At 43.6% G+C, this 23,598-nt stretch overlaps 1 protein-coding gene across 1 annotated transcript in view; it reads left to right on the plus strand.

Annotated features, from left to right (window-relative positions):
- Positions 1-23,229, plus strand: part of ETFA (electron transfer flavoprotein subunit alpha) — a 40,910-nt gene extending 17,681 nt beyond the window's left edge. The window contains exons 7-12 of the mRNA XM_063445918.1: positions 563-664; positions 1,101-1,169; positions 5,030-5,112; positions 14,017-14,082; positions 20,855-20,935; positions 23,019-23,229. Of these exons, the coding sequence (XP_063301988.1) occupies positions 563-664; positions 1,101-1,169; positions 5,030-5,112; positions 14,017-14,082; positions 20,855-20,935; positions 23,019-23,057 (440 nt within the window). The 3' untranslated portion in view covers positions 23,058-23,229. The remainder of the gene's footprint in view (positions 1-562; positions 665-1,100; positions 1,170-5,029; positions 5,113-14,016; positions 14,083-20,854; positions 20,936-23,018) is intronic.
- The last annotated feature ends 369 nt before the right edge of the window (positions 23,230-23,598 follow it).

Consider the following 23,598-nt stretch of genomic DNA (forward strand, 5'->3'; position numbering starts at 1 on the left):
CATAATATGAAGTCGATTTAAAATTCTCCCCATATAAAGTTTTATTTCCACATCAAATCGTAAAAGACCACAATAACCTCTTCTGGAGGGATTTTCTGATATGTGTAAATTACGGGCCATCCAGCTATTAGTATTAATAATAAAGTATCATGAATGTATGTAATCGCCCTACTGTAGAACTGGTTGGAGCGAACAGGTAGAAAGTTTTCACGAATGCCTTGGATAGACACACAGTTCTCCTGAGCAAATAATGAACACAATAATGAAAAGAATCATACTTATAAATTTGAATTGAGCAAATAAATTAGTGGTTTTTTTTTTTGGTGCTCTGTCTACTTTAATCCAGAGACAATGCAGTCTCTGTATCTCCCAACCTTGCAGAATAGGTTCATAGCTATCACCATGGAGCATGCCATCACTCCTGATTTAGATCAGCGGCATTGTTTGCATGGTAGAGAACATATATACGTTTATTCTAAAACATAAGGTGCACAGTTAGGGCTGATGCATTTCTTGTTGTAGTGTGTTTGGTAATTACTGATATATTTCTCATATGTTTCAGTTTCAGCCACGGCACCGGTTGGGCTCTCAGAGTGGCTGCAGCAAAGTCTTACTAAAAGTGACCGTCCAGAGCTGACCAGTGCCAAGATTGTGGTTTCAGGAGGTAAGATGGGCTGTAGAAATGCACAACTTAAGTATGAATATACAAAACTATGTGTAGATATGTGCATCTAGCTGTCAGACACAGCATGTTATCCTAGCAGAGTACACATGGAGCTATTCCAGAACATAGAACTATATACTAAAACGTATTACCAGTTTCAGTACTTCTACTCCCTTCCTAGAGCTAACCTAATGTTGTGTAATGGATTTAAATCAATATTGGAACTCTGGTAACTGTGTTTTTTCATGTTGTTCTAATCATGACTGTTTAGCTTTACAGCATCAGATTGTTGTAGCATTTATCACTACGTGGCGATACCTAGGATAGACCGTGGTCTTTGTTACTAATACATTCTACCTTTTTATTGTTGTAAACATTGCTGTCACTGACTTGGTCATTGGAGTTTATTTATGGCCCTGTCTGCATTTACTTCTAGGCCGTGGACTGAAGAGTGGTGATAACTTCAAATTGTTATATGACCTGGCAGATCAGCTGCACGCAGCAGGTAAGGACCTCTATAAAATGTGTGTGTTTGTGTGTTGTAATATGTGTACATGCATGTCTTTCTAGAATACATTTGTGTGAGTTTATAAGTTGATATAGGTATGGAATTATTTCTTGACACTTTCACTACGGGGCACTTTTTGATTGAAGAAAGGGATGCATTGCTAGCATGTAAACCTATCCTAGCAGCAATTTCATGTATGGATTGCAAATTATAGATTGTAAATGTATACAATTTTTATTTTTCTCTTATTTGCTTATACTTCATAAAATATTGGGGAAATGAACTACAGATTGATTATCGGTTCCAATATTCCAGATTTTGGCAAATATCGGTATCGGCCACTATTGATACCGATATTGACGATTAATGTCAGAGGCGGCGGTGACCCAGTTTCCTGTACACGGCCGGACTGACAGGAAGTGCTCACTGAGAGAGCACTTCCTGTCAGTCCGGCCGGGTACAGGAAACTGAAGCTCATGTACCGCGGTCCCCTCCGCCCGGCCACGCTACAAGAGAGGTACCAGGGAGGGGAGAGTACCACTAAGGGGAGGGGGTACACTAAAGGACAGGTAGGGAGATTAAAACTAAGGGGGGGAGACAATAGTAAAAGCGACTGAAACCCGGGGTAAATCTGACAGAAACTCGCCCACAAATACCCACCAGGTCAGCCTGAATACCATGGGGCGAAAGACCAAACGATTTCCAGCAGACAAACCCGCACCGGGACTTACCATTGGGGACATGTGGAGACAGGCGCATGGCGCCAACGGGCCCAAAATGGCCGCACTATCCGGCGGTTGCTCGGACTTCTCGGACGAGTTGTCCGGCGACGCTGAAGAGGACTATCCACTCGTCCCAGGACCGGCTCCCTTACAAAAGCCGAGATGCACCAAATCAGGGTCGGATACCTCACCTGTGACCATATCGGTCCTAAAAGAATTGCTGGCAGACCTGCAAAGGAATCTCTCGGCAGACATCACAGCAGTACGCAGCGATCTGCAGGGACTGGCAGGCCGCATTGGATCCCTAGAGGGAGCATCCCAAACGAATACCCAACACATCACCCAGCTTCATCAAGCCGTACAAACCCTGCAGCAACAGAATCTGCTACATGAACGCCGTTTTGCGGCCCTAGAGGACTCACGGCGAAGAAACAATCTTAAACTTAGAGGGGTCTCGGAAAGCATCCCCGACACGGACCTACCACATTTCCTGCGACGCATGCTGGCGGCTATACTGCCACAGAGGCAGGGAAAAGCTATCACACTGGAAAGATTCTTTCGAATCCCTAAACCCAACAAAGCACCCACCACAGCCCCCAGGGACTTGATCATTACCTTCCACAACGGCAAGGAAAAAGCAACGGTCCTCACGGCGTTACAAGACAAATCACCCCTTCATATTGAAAACATGGCGATCTCATTCTATGCCGACTTGTCAAGCGGCACGCTAGCATGGAGACGAACGCTGCGACCACTCACCTCCTTACTCCAACAACATGGAACCTGCTACCGCTGGCACCAATCTCGCATCCTAAAGGTCCAACGAGACAATGAAACGTACCTCATCCAGGACCTCCAGAGCGCGACAACTCTATTACAAGACATGGGCCTGTCCAGGGACTCATTGATGCACCAAGGGCCCACCGCTGCAACCTCTCCGCCCCATACCTGGGATCCAGCAAGAATTGCCACCTTTATCCCACAGGGACGAACACCTGAATCCTACGCAGCGGTCACTACTTGAACAGAGACTCAAGTGACCCACAGGACTATTTAACAATTTCAAGGTTTCATAGTTAGCACTTATGGTCTCACTAACATCTGTTCTCTCTTTGTTCGTGTAGACTATATTACATTTGCTGATACATCATTCCACTTTTCCATTCTTCAGACGTCCTACCTAATTAGATCTGGCATACATAACTGTCGTCTCATCCTCCCCCCCACCCCCCACTCATCACTGAGCACACAGGCACACACATGAGCACCCCCGCACTGCATCTCGCCTGGCACGACCCCACACTCACCCACTAACAACCTTGTTATAATGGCCGAGCCGGCTCATACCCTCATCGGACCGTGACTTCAACCCGGCCTCCCGAACCATAGGGCTACAAATAGCCACACAGGGCTAATAACAGGTAGCCTCCAGCGATATTATTTCCCTAAACGTTGTGCCAGAATTTTTACTATCAAGTGCCCGATTTTAGGCAATACGTATGTACGCTCACCAGCCACTAGCTTCTAAAGTGATGGACTTGCCCCAGATTGATTGCTACCCTACGGTCCAATTGCACTAGGCTACTCACAGCACCAACGAGGTAAAGCTTGTCTGATTAGCGATTATTAACTAATGTCGTAGCAGATTTGTCCAAACAATTGTTTGTATTAACCTTTGGATTTTGTAGCGACGCCGCCTCAGGGTATGGGACAGCCCTAATAATGTTATTGGTTCCATGTTTTCCTTTTTTAAAAAAAAAGTTTATCTCCTACAGTTCAGCATTTATAAAAGCAGCGTTTTCCGCAAAAGCTTTTAAGACGCCACAACTACAGTAGTAGAAATTGAACTAGATTTATCAAACGAGTGTTGTTTTATAGCCATGTCAGATGTTTAAGGTCATTATATCATAACCGCACACATCAGAGTGTCTCACCAATGCTACTTCAAACATACACTTATACTCATCGCACCTGCATGTACCACCTGTGCCCTGGCTATTTTGCGAAGTTACCTTTTGTACTTTAACCTTAACAAAATTGTGCATACACAGCAAAATGAAACAAAGTAAGCACTCTTAGGATGTAATTTCTGATGTAATCTGTTCCATTGTGAATTTTGCATGTACCTGCACTCGTTATTGTGACGATGCAGGATGTTATGTTCACTCTCGCACAGCAAAAATAAAGAATTAAAAAAAAAAAAAAAACTAAGGGGGGGGGGGAGAGTGAGGAAGGAAGAAGGACCACTAAGGGACAGGGAAGGGAGGGGAGGAGAAAGGAACACTAATGGACAGGGAGGGGAGATGTACACTAAGGGACAGGGTGGGGAAGGCAGGGGAGAGGAACACTCATGGACAGGGAGGGGAGAAGGATGGGGAGGGGAAAGGAATACTAAGGGACAGGAGGGGAGAGGAAGCACTAAGGGGATAGGGACAGGAGGGGAAAGGAACACTATGGGGATAGGGAGGGGAGGGGAGAGGAACACTAAGAGACAGGAGGGAAGAGGAACACTAAGGGACAAGGAGGGGAGGGGATGGGAGAGGAACACTAAATATTCCTGAAAACATAAAATCTGACTGGCATGTATATTTTGTGCATTTACCACTTAATACATTTTTTTTAAATGAACTAGATTTCATTCTGCAAAATACGTCAAAATGTTTATACTCGTTTTGGGTATTGAAAAGTTAATATGGATAAAAAAAGTCGTATTTTGAATAAGCTAAATTCCTCTTTGATACATCTGGTAGGAACTCCCGAGTAAGTAGCGACTTGGAATCATGCGTGAGAGGCTTCCAAAAGTGTTAGTCCTGTTAATTTATTGTAGCACTTTTCAACATGGACATCCAGATAAATATTTAGGGGTATAAATATACAATATAATTATATGCATTATAATAATAATTATGTGGTTTCATATATTGTATAAGCAGTCATACATGTAGGTCAGTAAGTGGAGTGAGCAGGGCACATGCCTTTATTTCTCCCACGTTCAACCATGTTCATATATCCTTTTCCTCCTCCTTCCGAGGCAGCTAAAACCTTGCTCTACCTCTCTCCCTCCCCTGCAATATATGTTGGTATGGTCCATCATTCCGTTGGGCATGACTCTCATTAATACATGTCTTTCTGTAGTGGGTGCATCTCGTGCTGCTGTGGATGCTGGCTTTGTCCCCAATGACATGCAGGTTGGGCAGACAGGAAAAATTGTTGCTCCTGTAAGTATGTTACTCTTTTTACTTTAGTTTTTGATTTATGGTACTTAAAGGTAAAAATATCTGTTTACTTAACTCTAATGGCCGTTTCGCCGCTGCCATTACACCTTTAAATCAGTATCTGCTTTTGACACGCTTACAGAGCTAAGTAATAAACACACCTCTGTGTCTATGGCAGTGCCATCACTCCAAGATTATTTGGTTGGACTCTGCATCTGCTGTGTGAGCGTATTGGATATCCCTCCCATAGAGCCATACTGCTTGTGTGGCAACTCAGGGGTAAAGCAGTTTGGTATCGTAAGCTCTGGCTGCCCCATGGCAGTGAGGCATTCAGTTTAAATAAATAATATTAAATGGTGCAGAATTAAAGCCACAAAGCAGATAGCTAATGGTTGGCTAGCTGTCAGATTATGTAAAAGAAAATCTTCTTTAAATTTCAGTATTCCTCGAGAACAAAAAAAAAAAGTGGTTAGGCATTATGCGCCCATTTTGAGTAACGTTTCACTGCCATTTAAATTTTAAGATCTTCCTTAAACCAGCTCTGACATGGTGCTCACAAGTCCTAATAGGAACTACTCACATCCATTTGCAGCTGCTATTGTCTATGATTAATAATAGGACTTGTGGTGAAATGTAAACACAGACCAGGCCCATGTTAAAATATACTCCTCTTCCTTGAGGTTTGTGTCCTTGGACAATAATTCCAAAATAAAATGAGACCCTTGAGAAATCATGGTCCTGTTAGCCAAAGATTGCTATTATTCCTACGTACAGTTCTAAATCAATGCAGCATTTTACAGGTATACAAGAGCAGAATAAAGTTTTATTAATTTTTTTGGCCATATTTCAAGGTTTGGTTTTTTTGGACAATTAAATGTTCTCCTACAGTGTTCCCTCTAATTTTTCGTAGTTGACGTGCGCAGAAATTTTCTTTTGTAAATGTGAACGTAAACCTGAAATTGTTTGTTGATAATATTGGTAAAGCCTCTCTCTCATGGTTAATGACACTACATTACGGTATTACTGTAATGGCAGCCATTGCGACAGACAAGCCTCTCTGCTAAGGACCGTTTTGGTCTGTCAGACAGTCCATAGAAAGCAATAGGGGACAACTGTGCAAACACGGGTATACACAATTAAAATAAAATACATTTTACAAATTCAGCTTGTTGCCTATATACCTTGCCACAAAGCTTCAGCCCCACCTTAACCACAGTAAATTGCAATTTATTCCATAACAAAATTACCTTTCATTCAGCCAAAAGATAATATTGCTAGCTTGTCGACTTTGCTTGGGCAAGCATGATAATTTCCCAACTTGGGCAGGAATAGTGAATGCAGTCCAATAAATGGTGTTCTATACACAATAAATGCTTCATACACATAAATCAAATTCAGCTGACATAATTCAAGCAAACATTATATGAAGAGGAGGAGATATGTCATGTCACCATAGAATTTGGACATGGATCTTCTCCCTAGGGTCCAGTGGGGAATGGATCTTCTTCCTGTGATCTATTGGGGAATGGATCTTCTCCCTGGGGTCCAGTGGGGAATGGATCTTCTCCTTGGGGTCCAGTGGGGAATGGATCTTCTCCCTGGGGTCCAGTGGGGAATGGATCTTCTCCCTGGGGTCCAGTGGGGAATGGATCTTCTCCCCGGGGTCCAGTGGGGAATGGATCTTCTCCCCGGGGTCCAGTGGGGAATGGATCTTCTCCCCGGGGTCCAGTGGGGAATGGATCTTCTCCCCGGGGTCCAGTGGGGAATGGATCTTCTCCCCGGGGTCCAGTGGGGAATGGATCTTCTCCCCGGGGTCCAGTGGGGAATGGATCTTCTCCCCAGGGGCCCAATGGGGAATGGATCTTCTCCCCAGGGGCCCAATGGGGATCTTCTACCAAGAGTCTTCCAATTCCTCACTGCTCCCTCATGCTGTTTAGTGATGCGTGCCGGAGTGGCATCATAGTTTGGCTGTCTGTTTAACTTCAGAGGGCACGCAAGGGAGCAGTGAGGAACTGGAAACACATAATCAGCGCTTGCCGCCTCTGCCGCCTTCCTCTTCTCCTCCCCGGTTTATTTCGGCAGAGTGCCGTGTGGGATAAGCTGATGCCTACTCTGCATTACTGAAGAAGTGCCCACTGAAGAAGTGCCCACTTCGTTGGCACCCTAAGGTAACCAGTCGGCCACCTAATTTGTCCGCTATGACAGATTATTGATCTGCTCCTCACTGCGCCCTCTCCGCTCTGACGCCTATCATCTACTAAATAATTTCAAAAAAGTAATGTTGTTTAAGTCAAAGTATTCTTATTTATTTTATTTATGTATATATTTATTTTTGCCAAGTGTACCCTGTGAAAGTTGTCTAATCCCTGCTTTTTCATGTGCGGGCACTAGGCTGAAGCCTGTTAGGATTTATTAAGGTGTATATTGTGCTTCACTGATGATCTATTAGGCAAAAAGTCGAGATGAATCTGTGCTAAATGTATGGCTCTTTGATCAAGTCTGTGTGTAGTTAGTCCCTAGTTCAGATTATGCTGTATGTGTCTTTAGACACTGCTTGCCGTGTAGTAGGTCGTCATTCTGCCTTCAGAAGGGTTAATGAGCAAGATTAAAGGGGGATACAAACCGTGCTGGCCAAATTGCTTTTATATTTAACCCCCAGGGAGCAGAACATCAACTGCTTTCAGCTAAATGCACTGACATATGAATATTTTACAGCAATTTAATGTTTTTCTGGTTCCCCAAAGGACTTCCGAATCAATTTGTGAACGCTGTTCTCCTGCAGTTATGGGCTGAGCTGGATAATTCAGTATGAAAGAGGCTGTCAGCCCAGAGCTTTTTAAAGGGCTTAATAAGAAAGTAAAATCTCCCCCCACCCACCCACCCACCCACCCCACCTCAGGCCCATTCCCCTCCTCCCATCTGCTTAAAGTTTTATGCATAGGATTTTTTTCACACTCTGTTGGTCCTAAAAACATTTCTGTTTAGGTTCTTATCTCATCCTACACCAGCTTCGCGCAATTTTTATTTAAACCAAGATTGCTTTAAGATGACTTTCTTAAAATTGTATAATTCCTAACTATTAAGGAAATTGTGTATTTTTTTTATACAATTGGCATTTGGGGGTTAAATTTGAATGAATGGTGGTTTATCATACGTATGGAGCATGTTTTCAGAGAGTGCTGGCTACAGTATTCAGGGAACTGCTTGTGTTCTCAATAGCATTACTCTTTGTGAGACATCCCATTCTGATTGTTACTGTGATTAGGAAATTCAGTTCCCCAATTGTATTTGTCCTCTAGACAATTTTGTACTGGAGACAGATGAGGGGAAACAAAGCACTGATCAGAACGTTTATCTTAGCTGTGAATATTACAAAATCCAGTCTGAAATTGCACTCATGATGTAACTTTTTAAATCAAATATTTTATCATATATTTAAAAACTGGCAAATGTGAAATAGTTTCTTCCCCCCCTATTCTTTATTAATGCCACAATCAGACATTTGATTGACGTATCGTGTACACGGTATAGAATGCACACATCGAAACAACAAGATGTCTCAAATCCTCACGGTATCCTTTAGATTGTAAGCTCACGGGCTATCTAGCGAAGCACTTTGTATAAAAGAGCTTAAATGGCTAATTATCAGCTTATCGATAGGGCTCTCTCTACCTCCTGTATTTGTCTGTGTATATTGTACGTTCTCCACTAATTGTACAGCGCTGCGGAATCAGTTGCCGCTTCATAAATACCACTAATAAATAAATAATAAATAAGATATAAGCTGTGTCTGACTGTGGGGGTTTAAAAGTGTGTTGAACCATTATTCAGAATAAATATCCTAATGTAAAAGAATGGTAATTCCCCAAGACAGTAAAGTTAAGGAAAAGTAGAAACATAAACGGCTCCCAGAAATAAATTTGACTAATGAGATTGTGAGTCAGGAGCTGGGGGAGGGGGATTTTAAAAGGAGTGAAGGGACAGCCTAAATGAGCCAATGTTATGAAGGGAAAGCCATACATAGTGCTTCAGGAGGCTGTCATGTTTTATCATGTTGTATGATTATTTCTCTATACACGTGCTTTTTTTTGTGAAGTGGCATAAAGACAGTTTTCAAACTTTTACCCCATTGGCCCTTAGATCTGTCAGTTTAATTTAGAGACTTGTTCTTATTGGTTACATTGATATTACTCTGGGGCTTAAAATTTGAAGTCCTTATTTAGTAGCCAGGTTTAGAAGGTAGGAGGAAATACAAACACACTCGGCGTTCTAGCATGTTCGTCAATGTGTCTGCAGTGAATGCAGTGTGTGTGTGTGTGTTTGTGCAGTGAGTGTTTGTGAAGTTATGTAATGTGTGTAAAATGGGGTGGGGGGGCATTTCTATTTTTTATTTTTTTTTTACAAATTTTTTTTAAAATATATATATATATTTTTTAATATTTTGTTTTAGTCCCCCCCCCTGCTTCTTACCTGGCCATGGAGGGGCGTATGGCATTCAATTGGGGGGGGGGCCCAGCAACACTTACTTACCTTCCCTGTCCCCTGTCTAACGCTCTGATGGCCGCGGGACTCGCGAGAGTTAGACAGGCGAGCTGAAGGGAGCTGCTGGAAAGGTAAGAGTGTTGCTGGGCCTCCCAGGACCTTGATAACGGCCCTGGTCTGCATTATCGGCAATATCGGTATCTTTATTGGTCGATATTGCTGAAAATACAGAATAACCAATAATCGGTTGATCCCTAATTGGATGAACGTATTGCCTTCGTGACAGATTGCTGTCTTGTTGTATGATAGTTAAATTGCAAAAATGGAAAAAGAATTGCACTCAATTCACTTAAGACATGGTGCTTAGCTGAACCAAGGACCAGCATAAGCCCAGAAGATAATAAATACCAGTATTAGAAAAAATGTCCAGGCACTCCATTGTCTTCAGGCAAGTGGAACACTGCAACGTTTCGACACCCAATGGAGTGTTTGTCAATATTGTTGTATGATGGTGTCATCCATCTTACACAGTGACGGTGGTTACTAGATTGTGAATGCTTGCCCAGGGGAACTGCCACTCCAAGGATTTTCAGTATTATGTTTGTGTGGTGGACAGCTCCTAGTTATTGGAATCTCGCAACCACCAAAGTCCCCACAAGTGATTATAGCTCCTCCCCCTAATCATCAGCTGAGGCTTGATGCAGGGTAGAACAGACCCACTTTATTGGTGACAAGCGGCTATCTATACAGTGTCCACAACAGGGAGTCATTTCAAACACAATGCATTGCACAATCCTGGTGCCCTGGTATAATTTACTAAAAGAAAGATAATTTAATTAGCGACCAGGCGCCTGGGCGCTTAACATGCTGTTACCCCAAAACACATCATCCTCACATAGTATCCTCAAACCTTTTCTTGTCGGGCACCTACGGTCTTCCCGATAAGAGTTGTTATATTTAAGATAATAAATCCCAGTCATTGAATAATGTCTTACCCTGGTATGATAATGGGGAATTATAAACTTGAAATGTCCCTGTAAAGGAGCAATCTGACGTTAAAAACAGACATGTTTATTTTTAACATTGACGTTTTTACTTTAGTTCTAGGTACCCCCACCTATTCATTAAAACAAGTAAACTCATGCACCCCACCCCCCTGCCGAGATAGTCTATGCTCTCTAGTCCAGGCCATCATTACTGATGATTGGTCTAATCCACCGCTTCTCACTTCTCACTGGCGATAAAGGGCACATGAACAGCACTCACTGCTATTGCCAGTACAATGCTTCTGATTATTATTTTTTTATGATATTATTATTTTTTAAGTATCACTACTTCCATACTTACATTTTTGTATTTGTTTTGAATATTTTTATTGGTTGCGCAAAAGAACATGAGCAGGCACAATTTAAAGCGATATATGTAGTATGTAATTGCCTGCGCAAAGGCATATAAATCAGAATGAACAAGCATTTCTGAGAGTTTAATACAGCGTGCAGTACGGTAATCATATATGAAAACAGTATTAGAAAAGGCAGGCGTCACAATGTAGTGTATGATCCTATCTATAAGCATTATGGCAGCGGCCAGTTAAACGAATAACCATGTCGCAGATTGAGTGCAATATCATCAGAGCTGTTAGTGTTCAGATATACGCCGCAATGGGCATAGGTATGTCTATAATTAGGATGAGGCGTAATGGTGTACGTTGTACATTGCAGTTGTCCGGCCCTTTCAATATGTGACCATAGATGACGTATGCTTTCTGGGGCTAATGCTGAGAGTCACTCAAGTATGTCAATGTAGCAGTGACTTATAAGGCTGAGTGACTAAACTGTTAGTGTAATTTTTGCCATTCTAAGCCATATATATATGCACTTACTGCCGGTTTCTAAGCAGCTTAAACTGTGACTAAATGACAGAGTGAGAAAATGTTTGCATCAATCGTGAATTTAAAAAAGCGTTAAGATCAAACCATTATGCAGCAGTCAGTCATTAAATATACATTAGTGAACAGTATCAACTTATGGCCCCTATGGGCACTATGGACTAAACTACCCACTCTGCCAATGCGGCGCCGGCTCTCCGCCACCAAGTCAGCCTACACCGCCAAGGCATGTACAAAGACACACGATATAACTGCAACTTTGATAATACACATGCGAGTTATCAGTCGATTGGATCGCCCTATCAAGAGGGTCGCCTTTATACCGCATATACCAACTAGCATAACATATTATATGCAAAATGTGGAAACTTAAAAATAAAATAAGTAAGAAATAAACGTAGCTTGCAAATGCAGGCCCGTGATCCGCAGGGCCGCTGTGTGAATTCCCATGTCCATCTGGGAAGGCCTCCCATGGTGCTACCCCCACACTGTCCCCGGGGTGCCAGGCCTCCTTCCCTCACCCCCAGTCCGATCACCGCTCACCGGTCGGGTCCCCCACAGTTCCGTGGGCACTCAGGAGCTGAGGCTGTTCGTTGGGCCCCACCACAAAAACCCTCCGGCCGGCTGCTCCCTGCACCTCCCCAGCTCTGCGTGGTTCCCTTGAGGAGTGTGTCCCTGTGTCTCACCCGACGCCGGCCACATACTTGGAGCCGGCATCCGCCCCCCACGACCACCGGTCCGTCGAGGGGGTCGGCACAATCCCGCCCCACCGGGCTCGCGGCGCCAGGGACTAGGCTTCCCGGGCACCCCAGACCTTGATGCCCGGGCACCCACCTCTCCCGCGGTCGAGGTCACGGCCTGGTTGATCCGTCCGGTACCTGGTCCTGCCGGGGCCAGCGCGAGTCGCCCATGCCAGACCTTCCTGGTGCGTCTCCTTCATCCACGAGACAGCTTCTGAGGGTAAGACAGGGCTGTTGTAGGCCGTTAAGTCCAGGGTGTGTGTTGATCCTGTAGCACAGGCAATAATCGTCCCTTGACTTCGGGTCGAGATAGCAGGCGGCCGCGGTTAGGCAGTCATTGCCTGTACAGGAGGCCAGCGTGTACCCCGGGCGGCTGCGTCCGTCCCAGGGCTTGCATCCTCCATGAGGCCGGGATTACCCCCACCGGCCGGGGGGGGGGCGGAGCGGGGCCGCTGCTCTCACCCGTGTAAATCTCCACCAGCGTCCACATAGCTGGTGTGCTTTTTCTTCCGGTCAGGCAATCAGGCATCTGTTCTCTGTCTGCAGCTGCCCTCAAGCAGGCTTATGCAGGTGTGTAGGCCGGGTTCATCAGTTTCGGTGCTCCCCGTGAATTTTTGGCCGTAATCTGGTATCATATGGGTGTTCGGGTAGTGCCCCATTGTATTGCAGCATGTAATCCGGTCCTGGGGCAGGTTTTTAGCAAGTTTTATGCCGTTTTTTAGGGCTTAAGCTCGGAGCCTCCGTGTTCTGCTGCCATGCTGCTTGGCGGCCCGGCCCCGCCCCCCCATTTTTGTATTTGGAAATTGAGAGGGGAAAGTGGTTAAACAACATGTTCTCTGGAGCAAATGGTGATCTCTTCTCAACTATAAACGTCGTGACCTCATAAATTTTTCTCCAGAAAGGCCTTGTGGTTGGGCAAACCCACCATTTGTGGCGCATCATCTCCACTCCAGAGACACATCTTCAGCCTTTGTCTGGTACCTACTGGAAAAATGTATGGATTAGGTGTGGCGTTTGGTACTACTGCGACATTCAGGACATTAGTTTCCCGAATGGTGGAGCTGAAATGATGAACAGTGCAGGAACAGGGACATTTTAGTCCACTGTTTCTCCGAACATACTGTCTCAAGTCCATCTTCCCACTGCACCATAAACTTCGGAGGTGAGGTTTGTTTGCAAGTGATCAACTGTTTGTACAGCTGGAATATGCCTCTATGCAGTCTATCGCCCTGTAAGCATAAAGACTTGCACTTGGAAGGTTTTCTGTGGAGATCCTGGTTGCGTGGTAGGGTATTGCAATAACGGTTGATCTTCAGTATAGTAAATGGTATTTTGAGTGGTGTGTTTTGTACCGCGGTATCCATGGGGAGGTTAATTTAGAAACGTGCCAATGTCTATTGTCATGTGCACCTCTTGTAAAATGAAAAAGAGGACACACTCTTTACACATATAGCATTTAATCAAGCTAAAGCGCTTCAGGGGGTCCTGAGCGTCCCTTTTAAGTGCTTCAGCAAGCTAACCTGGACTGGAGTATACCTTTGATTAGTAATCACAATGAGGCCTCCTTCTATGAATGTCTGGTTACTATTCTGTTTTTGCATTCTCCTTGTGTCTACTTCTTGAGGAACAAACTCCCAAAACCGGTGAATAACACTGTAACGCAATGTGCCTTGCGGGTTATGTATGTCGGTGAAGTGTCAGTACCTCTGGGTTTCAGGATGTGATCTGATCTCTTACCTTTCTTGCCATGTCGTGCACAGCTGGTATTACAATGTTAACATTCTGTATTCCTTTCAGGAGCTCTATATTGCCGTTGGGATCTCTGGGGCCATTCAGCATCTGGCTGGGATGAAGGATAGCAAGGTAATTTTATAATATATTGAACTATTTAACAATACCGGCACAGAAGCATGGGAATGGGACTTGCCCTGATAATATATTGCAAACTGTAGAACCTAAAATAACATTGTTTTGTGTTTCTTCATTTGATAACAAACATATCTGTTGTGGGATTATTATACAGATTTCTCTCCAATTTCATAGTTAATCTGTACATGGTAGATCCAAGGTATGTGTGACCTGTTTAAATGCACAGGGTGCCAGAGAGAAGGCTACCCACCACATTGTCACTGCTCAGTACGATAGCCCGGTACGCCTTACTGTGGGCTGACCAGCTGCCAGTTGTTAGTGACCATGTGTCAAACACTGCCAGGGAGCTCATGCATTGCACTAATGCCCTGCAGCAATAGGCACTTTACAACTGGCAGGGAGATCAGGGGATTATGTCCTGATGTGCCCTGCAAGGGAATCTGAGAAAGGAGCTCTTTCTGGCTCAGTTTATTATCCGCGTGCCAATCACGTCTGCAAAAAGAGGATGATGTGCTGGTTGTCCTATTCCAGCCTCTACTAACTTAAAGGCCCCACATTGTACCAGATGGAGTGGGTTCAATAAAATTGCCTGATTTGTATCTTGGAGTGCCTCGACTTTCCTTCTATTTTGACACAAAGATGCTTAGTTCTTAGGCTCCCCCACTATACTGCAAAGAATGAGCTCACATTAGTACATGAGAAGGTAACCAAATGGGATACAAGCTCACTTAATGTTTATTTTTATTTACTTTGTGAGTTTGTTCTGTGAGTGTTTGTCTCTGCGTGTCTGTATGTCATTAGAGGCTCATTCTACAATAAATATTTATGAATTTCCCCTTTAATATTATGTTGATAATGAATAAGTAATGAGAGAGTGCTAGACTATTTTTAATCCTGCCTGCTCAAAGTTGACTAATAAATAATGTTTAGGGTTCTGTGTGTATTGCTCATTGATGAATACTTTCTTCCTCCATACATTTCATAGGACATCATGAAGGATTTGGGTTATTCTTGCAGTGATTCTCAATATAGCCCCTATCGGCAAATAATTCTTAAAACTGTATGAGACTTCTATCCTTGCAATGAAAAATATGTCCTCATTCACTCTGCAAAACTGCTTGTACACTAAGCTTAAATGGACACAGTAGGCACCCAGACCACTTCAGGTCCCTTTTGCACGGTTTACATTACAGCTCTAAGTCTGCCCTCTGTGGCTGTCTAACATACAGCCATTAGATGGTTTCCTGATTCGAAACAAACTTTCGGTCCGTTATCTGATGCTGGACGTCCTCACACTCTGCATGAGGTCCTCCAGAATCAGATTTTTCCCCATAGGAAAACATTGAATCAATTTGCCGCTCATGCGCATTAGATGGAGCAGGGACATCGGTGCTGGAATAAGATAAGTAAATAAATAGTTCTAACCCTTTATGTACCAGGGAGGGGAGGAATACAGCTTTGTATTCCTGGCACTACAGTATCCCGTTAACCCTTTAAGTCCGGCGGGCGTATATTTACGTCCTTTTAAAAGCGGCTCTAAACGCCGCAGGACGTAAATATACGCCTGCCGTTTTTTTTTTACTTACCCGGTCGCCGGTGGTCCCACGCCGGCGATCGCGGTTGGGGGGACTCCCAGGGAGCCCCCCCGCGGCAGATCTTCCTCCTCCTGGGTGACTTCTGGGTTACATAGGGTTTCAAAGGGGGTGTCCTCCCTTGGGCGCCAGAAGGGGATGACCGACCTATTTAAGAAGTTTTTAAGTTGTGTTCTGCCCATTATGTCGAGGAGCGTGTCCTGCTTGTTTCGCCTGGCAAGAGCCTTTAATGTAGGTGGGTTACCAGCTTCCAGTACCTCTGTGATGCCTGGATTTGGCGATCCCGTGAGTCTTGATAGGATGGGGCTGCCCTGTCCTCGCTGGAAATCTGGGTTATCTGCCAGGGGGAAAAATCTTGAGAGTCCTGGGGATAGACCCCATGTGTTTTTGTAACGCCTCCACAGTGTTAGGATATTGTGTGTGAGTGGGTGATGAGTTGGTGATAGTCTTTTAAGTGAACATGTTTGCCACGGTAGTGTATGGAGGGGGAGCTGTACAAAGCTCTGTTCTAGGTCGTACCATGATTTTTTCCTACTAGTGTTTGTCCATTCCTTTATACGGGTGAACAATACCGCAACATAATATTTGTATATGTGGGGTAGACCCAGGCCACCGCTCTCTATGGTGGATGTTAGTGTGGAGTAGGCTATTCTAGCCGGTTTGTTGCCCCAGGTATAGTGGAGAAACAGTGTTCGCATTTGTCTAAAAAAGTCTCTAGGGAGTGGAATTGGCAGAGCCTGGAATAGGTAAAGTATTTTCGGGAGGACCATCATCTTCAAGATGTTGATCCGACCCATGAGTGAGAAGTGGGGGAGGTCCCATTTATGGAGGTCTTGCTTGATGTTGTTTAGGAGGGGAATGTAGTTGAGTTTGTATAGGCCTTTGGACGGTGCGGTTAGTTTGATTCCCAGGTAAGTCAGCCCGGTTCGTGTCCATGGGAAGGCGTGAGTGCGTTGTATGAGCGTCTGTAGGGCCGGTCGTACAGAAATCCCTAGGATTTCGCATTTGTCGGCATTTATTTTAAAATTAGAGAGGGCCCCGAAGAGTCCTATCTCAGTTTGTATCTGCGGGAGGGTTTTTATTGGGTCGGTGATCGTGAAGAGGACGTCGTCCGCAAATGCTGCAACCTTCGTCTCACCTCCAGGGTACCTGTACCCTTGTATGTTAGTGTTGTTTCTGATAGCCGTTAAAAAGGGTTCCATAGCGAGAACAAATAAGAGGGGTGAAAGAGGGCATCCCTGGCGCGTACCGTTATTAATCTGAAAGGGTGTGGATAAATGGCCATTGACCCTGACATGGGCGGACGGTCCCCTGTATAAGGTTTGTATCCAGTTCCTCAGTCTCGGACCGGTCCCCAGGACCTCCAGGACCATGAACAGATAAGACCAATCCACCCTGTCAAAGGCCTTTTCTGCGTCTATCGCCATAAGCAGTGTTGGTGTGTCCTTCACTGTCGCCCCGTGGATGACGTTTAATATTTTTGTGGTGTTGTCCCTGGCTTCGCGGCCCGGGACAAAGCCGGCCTGGTCAGGATGTATTAAGTCTGGCAATAGGGGTTTAAGCCGATTAGCGATCATCTTTGCCATTAATTTTAGATCTAGGTTTATTAATGAAATGGGCCTGTAGCTCCCACATTGCGTGGGGTCTTTGCCGGGTTTGGGGATAATTGTGATCGACGCATTCAGCATCGGGGGCGGTAGCGGGTCACCCTGGGTCAAGCCATTAAGTGTCTTAAGAAAGTGGGGGATTAATTCCGGTGCTAGTGTACCTACCTCACCTAGAGATCGAGCGGCCTGAGCTCTGGCAGAGCTATACTACCATATCCTTTACATTAAATCTCAACTTAATGCCTTCACCATGCACTGAACTGTATACCTGTTTTGAATGTTATATTTTCTTGTTGCCAATATTACGTTATAGAATGTAGAATATGCCGATACCAGGCCCTCTGGCACCAGATATTAGAAACACGCTTATATGTATGTTCTAGCAGACCTGGCCCCTAGGGAGGTTGATGTTATCACACAGACCCTCCACTGTCCTATTCCCTAGAAGAATGGGGGCATTGTCATCAGCTTTCCAACCACCCTAGGAGTATCCCCACTAGCCCTCGGTTAGACCGCCTGGTCACCACCCCCAGAGAGGCGACCTACCACTGCCTGTGGACACGACAGCGTCACCCACACGTGCAGCGCCAAACTCTCTACTGATATGACACTCTCATATCATTTTGTATATAGTCCAAGTTTTACCCCAGTTCCCTCTGCCCACTCCACCTCTGCCTCCGCTATCATAATCTGCGCTACAATAGAAAGCGCACTCCTATGGTTGCACATTGATCCAAATGGCCACACGCACAGACACCATGGCCTACACTAAGCTCATGTCTCTGAATGTTAGGGGTCTGAATACCCCGATGAAAAGAATGATGCTAGCACAAGAAATAGACAGGCAGGGAGCTGACCTAGTATTCCTGCAGGAGACCCATTACAAGGGAGAATTTAAGCCAAAACTCAGAACAAAACGTATTCAAATGTCCTACTATAGCAATTATACAAAGCGAAAATCCAGAGGGGTGGCGATTCTGATTACATCCAGCGCTGCTTTTACCGAGATCAGCGTCAAAACTGACCCAAGGGGTAGATTTGTATTTGCTTACAACTTTGGCGAGTGTATACGCTCCAAACTCAGACCAAGTACCCTTTATACGCTCTTGCCTAACCAAATTAGAAAGTTTTGCTGAGGGGGTTGTCATTGCAGCGGGGGACTGGAACATGGTACTAGACCACTCAATTGACAGTTCATCAGAGACCACTGACTCCCGTCGCCACCAACGGGCACTATTCTCTAATGTCCTCCATACCCACCAATTAATGGACTGTTGGCGTCTACTACACCCACAAGAGAGGGATTACTCGTATTACTCCCAAGTAGCAAACAGTTACTCCAGGATTGACATGTTCCTCCTTACCCATAGACACCTTCCATTGCTGAGGGAAGCATCCATTGGGAACATCACGTGGTCTGACCATGCCCCGGTATTTCTATCTATCACCCTCCAGAAAGACATCCAACACACTACACACTGGCACCTGAACGACACCCTGCTGGACGACCCTAGAGTAATGGACGACCTAAGACAGACACTAAGCAATTACTTTACAGATAATGACACAGCAGACGTATCTGACCAATGGGTTTGGGAGGCACAGAAGGGGGCCACGAGAGGCACACTAATCAAATGGGGATCTAGAATTAAAAAAGAACGCACACAAAAGCTTAACTCTCTTACAGCAAATATACAATCTGCTGAATCCCTACACAAACGAGATCCTACGGCCGAGCGTTTCCAAAAGCTCACGGCCCTACGTATGGAACTGTGTTCACTACTATCCCTTAAGGCCCACAGGGCAGTCCAGCTGACTAGAGGTTCCTTTTACACACAAGGAAACAAAAGCGGGAAATTACTGGCCCGTGCACTGAAAGCTAAACGCCAGAGATCGTTTATTGATAGAATTACCGACAAAACAGGGAAACAATGCAATACGACTGAAGACATAGCCACAACATTTAGCACCTTTTACAAAGACCTCTACAATCTGGTCCTTCCGGCCCAGCAGCCCAATGACCTGAGGGACTATGTCGCCTCAAATCTCCCACACACCATCCCTATTGACACAGCCCTCACACTAGACAAGCCCTTCTCCCAAGATGAATTGTCCCTCGCTATCAAAACTCTGCCAAAAGGCAAAAGCCCAGGCCCGGACGGACTGACTGCGAGATACTACCAAATATGTGTATTTTATTGCAGTAAAAGCAAACAGTATTATGACATTGACAGTTAAAATGTCACGTAGAACTAAAAAAATAAAAATAAATCATTTTTTCTCCCATGTTTTTCATATTAAATTATGTTTCATAGCTAAATATTTGATATTAAATGAAAGCCCTGTTTCCCCTGAATAAAATGATATATAATAAGGGGGGGGTGCATTTAATATGAAAGAGGTGAATTACGGTTTGACAGACATATAGCGCAAATGCCAGGTTTTGTTTACATTTTGTTTCGTTCACAACTTGTACATTTGGCTGCGGTGTTAAGGGGTTAATAGAGGTTGATTACACTTACCTTCTGTTATTGTTCTCTGGACTGCTATATAAGATCGTACCTCCGTTAGGTCAGTTTCCTAAGTTACAATAGGCGGGGGGGGGGGGGGGGGGACTTACTGCATCTCCTCTCCCAGCAGGTGGGGGTCCTAAATGACAATAGGGGGGAGGACTTATTGTCCTTCACCCCAGCCCCCACCCATGTGCAGCGGGTAGGGGCCCTACATGACAATAGGGGGAGAACTTATTATTCTGGCCCCCACCGATGAGCGGTAGGTGGGAGCCCTAAGTTACAATGGGGGGGACATATAGTCCCCCCAACCCATGAGTGGCGGGTTGGGGCCCCAAGTGGCAATAGGGGGAGGACCCCAGCCCCCATCCATGGGCAACAGGTGGGGGCTAAATGTAAAAAATTACCCCACACACACACACGACTAGGGGGTTATTTTTACATTTGCCCCCACCCGTAGTCCCCACTTTGTCTTATGTTTTAAAGAAAAAACAATCCTGAGGGAGGAAGAGAAGAGGAATCAATAGGAGAAAGATAAGTTCGGCGTGACCGTGCCGCTTTAAATTCACTTAAAAATAAAATGCAAATAACTGTGTGAGTCATTGTGGATGCCTGCTCAGTTAACCCAATCTTGAATGACTGGTCCCAACCGTAAATCAGCATTAATTACAAATAAAGTTAAGTTAGGTACTACGTCCCAGGTCCTCTGTGCTGGAGAAGCTCTTGTCATATGTATGTGGAGCATAATCCCACCTGGGAAAGGTGGCTCTGGATCCTTTATCTTACTCCATGATAGATGAAGTCCAGGATTTGAGTTTGCATTTTACTTGAAAAAGCTTCTTAAACTTAAAAATGATCCAATTTTCTTTGTAAAAGTTGTTTATTGCTTGTATCCGCTTTTATTTTATTGAGCAGGCCATAGGTGTGTGATTTTTGACTGTGTACCTGCCTCCCTAATCTTTAGTGTAAAAAATCCCTTTAATTACTGCTCTCTAAGCCTGCCTTCATTGCTTCTCTGATCCACAAGTACTCACTATCACATGGTCTATGTTTTCAGACTATTGTTGCCATAAACAAGGATCCAGAGGCTCCTATATTCCAGGTGTCTGACTACGGTTTGGTTGCAGATTTATTTAAGGTAATATAATATATTCTCTGATTGTTTGGGTCATATTATGCAAGTATCACATTGTTCATTTTATTCTCGGAGATTAAAAGTGCTCCCACCGTAGTAAAAAAAAAAAAAAAAAGTTTTTATTATCCATTATTATCCATTAACATTCCACTGTCCAAATACAAAAACAAAACATTCTTACATTTATGTGTATGTATTTTTGTCAGTGGGGATATATTTAAACACAGCTTGCAAAATATGCAAATCGCTTATTATCCCCTCCCCTTCCTCCCCAATCCAAACTTTCCATGGCTGTCCAATCACAGGCTTCCCAATGCAGCTTGAAGAGAAGTCTTTTCAAGACGGGTGCTCTGGCCGATTTAACTTCACTGAACTAACCAAACCGGTTGTCTGATTGGCAGCCAGGAGGGTGTAACAAGGTTCATTTATGAAAAGTCCAAATTTCTTTTGAAATCTGCACTTCATAAAAAATAAAAAAAAAGGACACATTCTTCAGATGTAAGGCACTTTACGGGTCTGGAGCATCCCTTTATATTTAACAATAGCTGCAAAGCTACATAAATGTTTTAATGACAAAGGTTCCCTAGAAAATAAATAAAATATGACCTATATGATCTATATTTTGGATTTTGGATCAACAACAAAACCAGATGTGAGAGAGTCCGAACTCTTTTCAGCCTAAGTAACCATGTAATTGAATTTAAAACTGTTAGCCAATCACACTGTCTCAGCAGTGCCTGGCACTCATACTAGTTTCCAGTGTGCATGCATGGGGTAAAGCGTATTTATTTATTTTTAATGGTTTTTCCCACAATAGTCATTCACTACTTTGACTGTGGCATGCCTAGTACTAGATGTTTTGCCATACAAACAAATGAACATCTGTTTCCAATATGCGCCAGTGAACGTGTTATGCCAAAGAAGCCAAATAATTGATCTCCTATAAACAGTAATTGGAATTTTTGCATTTATGGTGATGTTTAATATCTTCATGTAGTTTGCATTTTGTTTGTTTTTCTTGTACAAAGCATGGCAAGCTCAGGATGAGCTGCTTGGCCCCACACAACAAGTCTTTTGTCAGTCTACTGAGGGAAATCAGGTGGTAGTGCCAGCACTTAATGCGGTTCCTGAACTGATGCCTGCTGGCACATTCAGAGACCGAGCCACTTGCAGGATACAACATGTAGACAACTTCCTCAATAAATTTTGTAGTAGCGTATTAATTCCACCTGATGGAAATGTAGATATTGTAAATAATTAAAGGAATGTTTTCATCAGAGAGGATTTTTAAGCGAGAACAGCGGGACACCTCATCTCTCCCCCCCCCCCCCCCCCCCTTAGGAATACCCAATTGATATTCATGGGTTAACACCATGCTAGTGCTTGGACAGAATCTCTGAACACAGACTCTGTTTTATTACACTGTATAGATATTGGTTAATATTGTACAGTTGTCCACACACAAACCACGCTATGAATTCATACACTGTGGGGGTGAGGAAAGACTTGGCGTTTGACCCCTGAATTCTAAAACCTAGGCACTCTGACCTATATATTTTTTTTCTATTTGGTTGTCAGCTTTCTTCTGATCTCTGATTAGTGAATAAACCCCCTTGAGCAGTGATGGCTAACTTTGGTCACTACGGTTAATATGAGGCAGAACCAGTCTAACATCTGTCATTTCTAAACATCTGGAGTGACAAGTTGAGCCATTTTTCCACATAGTAGTATTTACTTAAAAAGGTTAAATTTAGCACTAAAAGGGGGTGTATCTTATTTTATCACCCAGAAATGTCTCTAGACCAAATTTATAATGTGTCTATATATACACACATAGCCAGCCTCTCGTTGCCGTTTATATATGTTGGATATTATTATATAGTAAACCTCACATAAACTTGTTCTTGTGTGCTTAACTAATTCCATAAATAATAGGTGGTATCAATAATTGCAACATAAGAGGACTTCTAGAAATGTATAATTACCTGTTTGTTATATGCTACTTTATAAAATAGGTTATGACCAGATAATACTGTGTTTTTGTTATGATTTACTTTAAAAAATATATATATATTTTTTCTTTTAGGTGGTTCCAGAAATGACTGAATTGCTAAAGAAAAAATGAAATTTTTTAATGGGCAAAATTCACTCTCCTAGTAAATGTTAGTCTAATTAACAATGAAAATTAAAATCATACGGTCTCTGCAAAACTGTTTATACATTCATGCAACAAAGTATTTTTTTTTTTACCAACAATGTCCGTCTGAATAGTCAACAATAAATACAACGAAAAACTTTTAACTGTGTGTCTTCGAGATTGTTTGCCTAAAAGTTGGTATATAAACTGTGACTGACTCTTGCTCCAGACCTGTGCCAGTTGTACATGTTGGGATCAAAACAAAACATAAACAAAACCTGGAATTTGTGCTGTATGTCTCTTCAAGCGTAATTCACCCTTTTCATATTAAATGCACCCACACTTATTATATATCATTTTGTTACTTTGTTCAGGAGAAACATGGCTTTCATTACACATGAACTATTCATTTAGGAGACATAATTCATTATGAATAAAATCTAGAAAAATTTGAGAAATTAAGATTCTTTTTTTAAAGAATTTAGTTCTGCATGGCATTTTAACTGTGAATGTCATAATACTGTTTGCT

Source organism: Pelobates fuscus, chromosome 3 (assembly GCF_036172605.1).
Source record: "Pelobates fuscus isolate aPelFus1 chromosome 3, aPelFus1.pri, whole genome shotgun sequence".
NCBI classification, from domain to species: domain Eukaryota; kingdom Metazoa; phylum Chordata; class Amphibia; order Anura; family Pelobatidae; genus Pelobates; species Pelobates fuscus.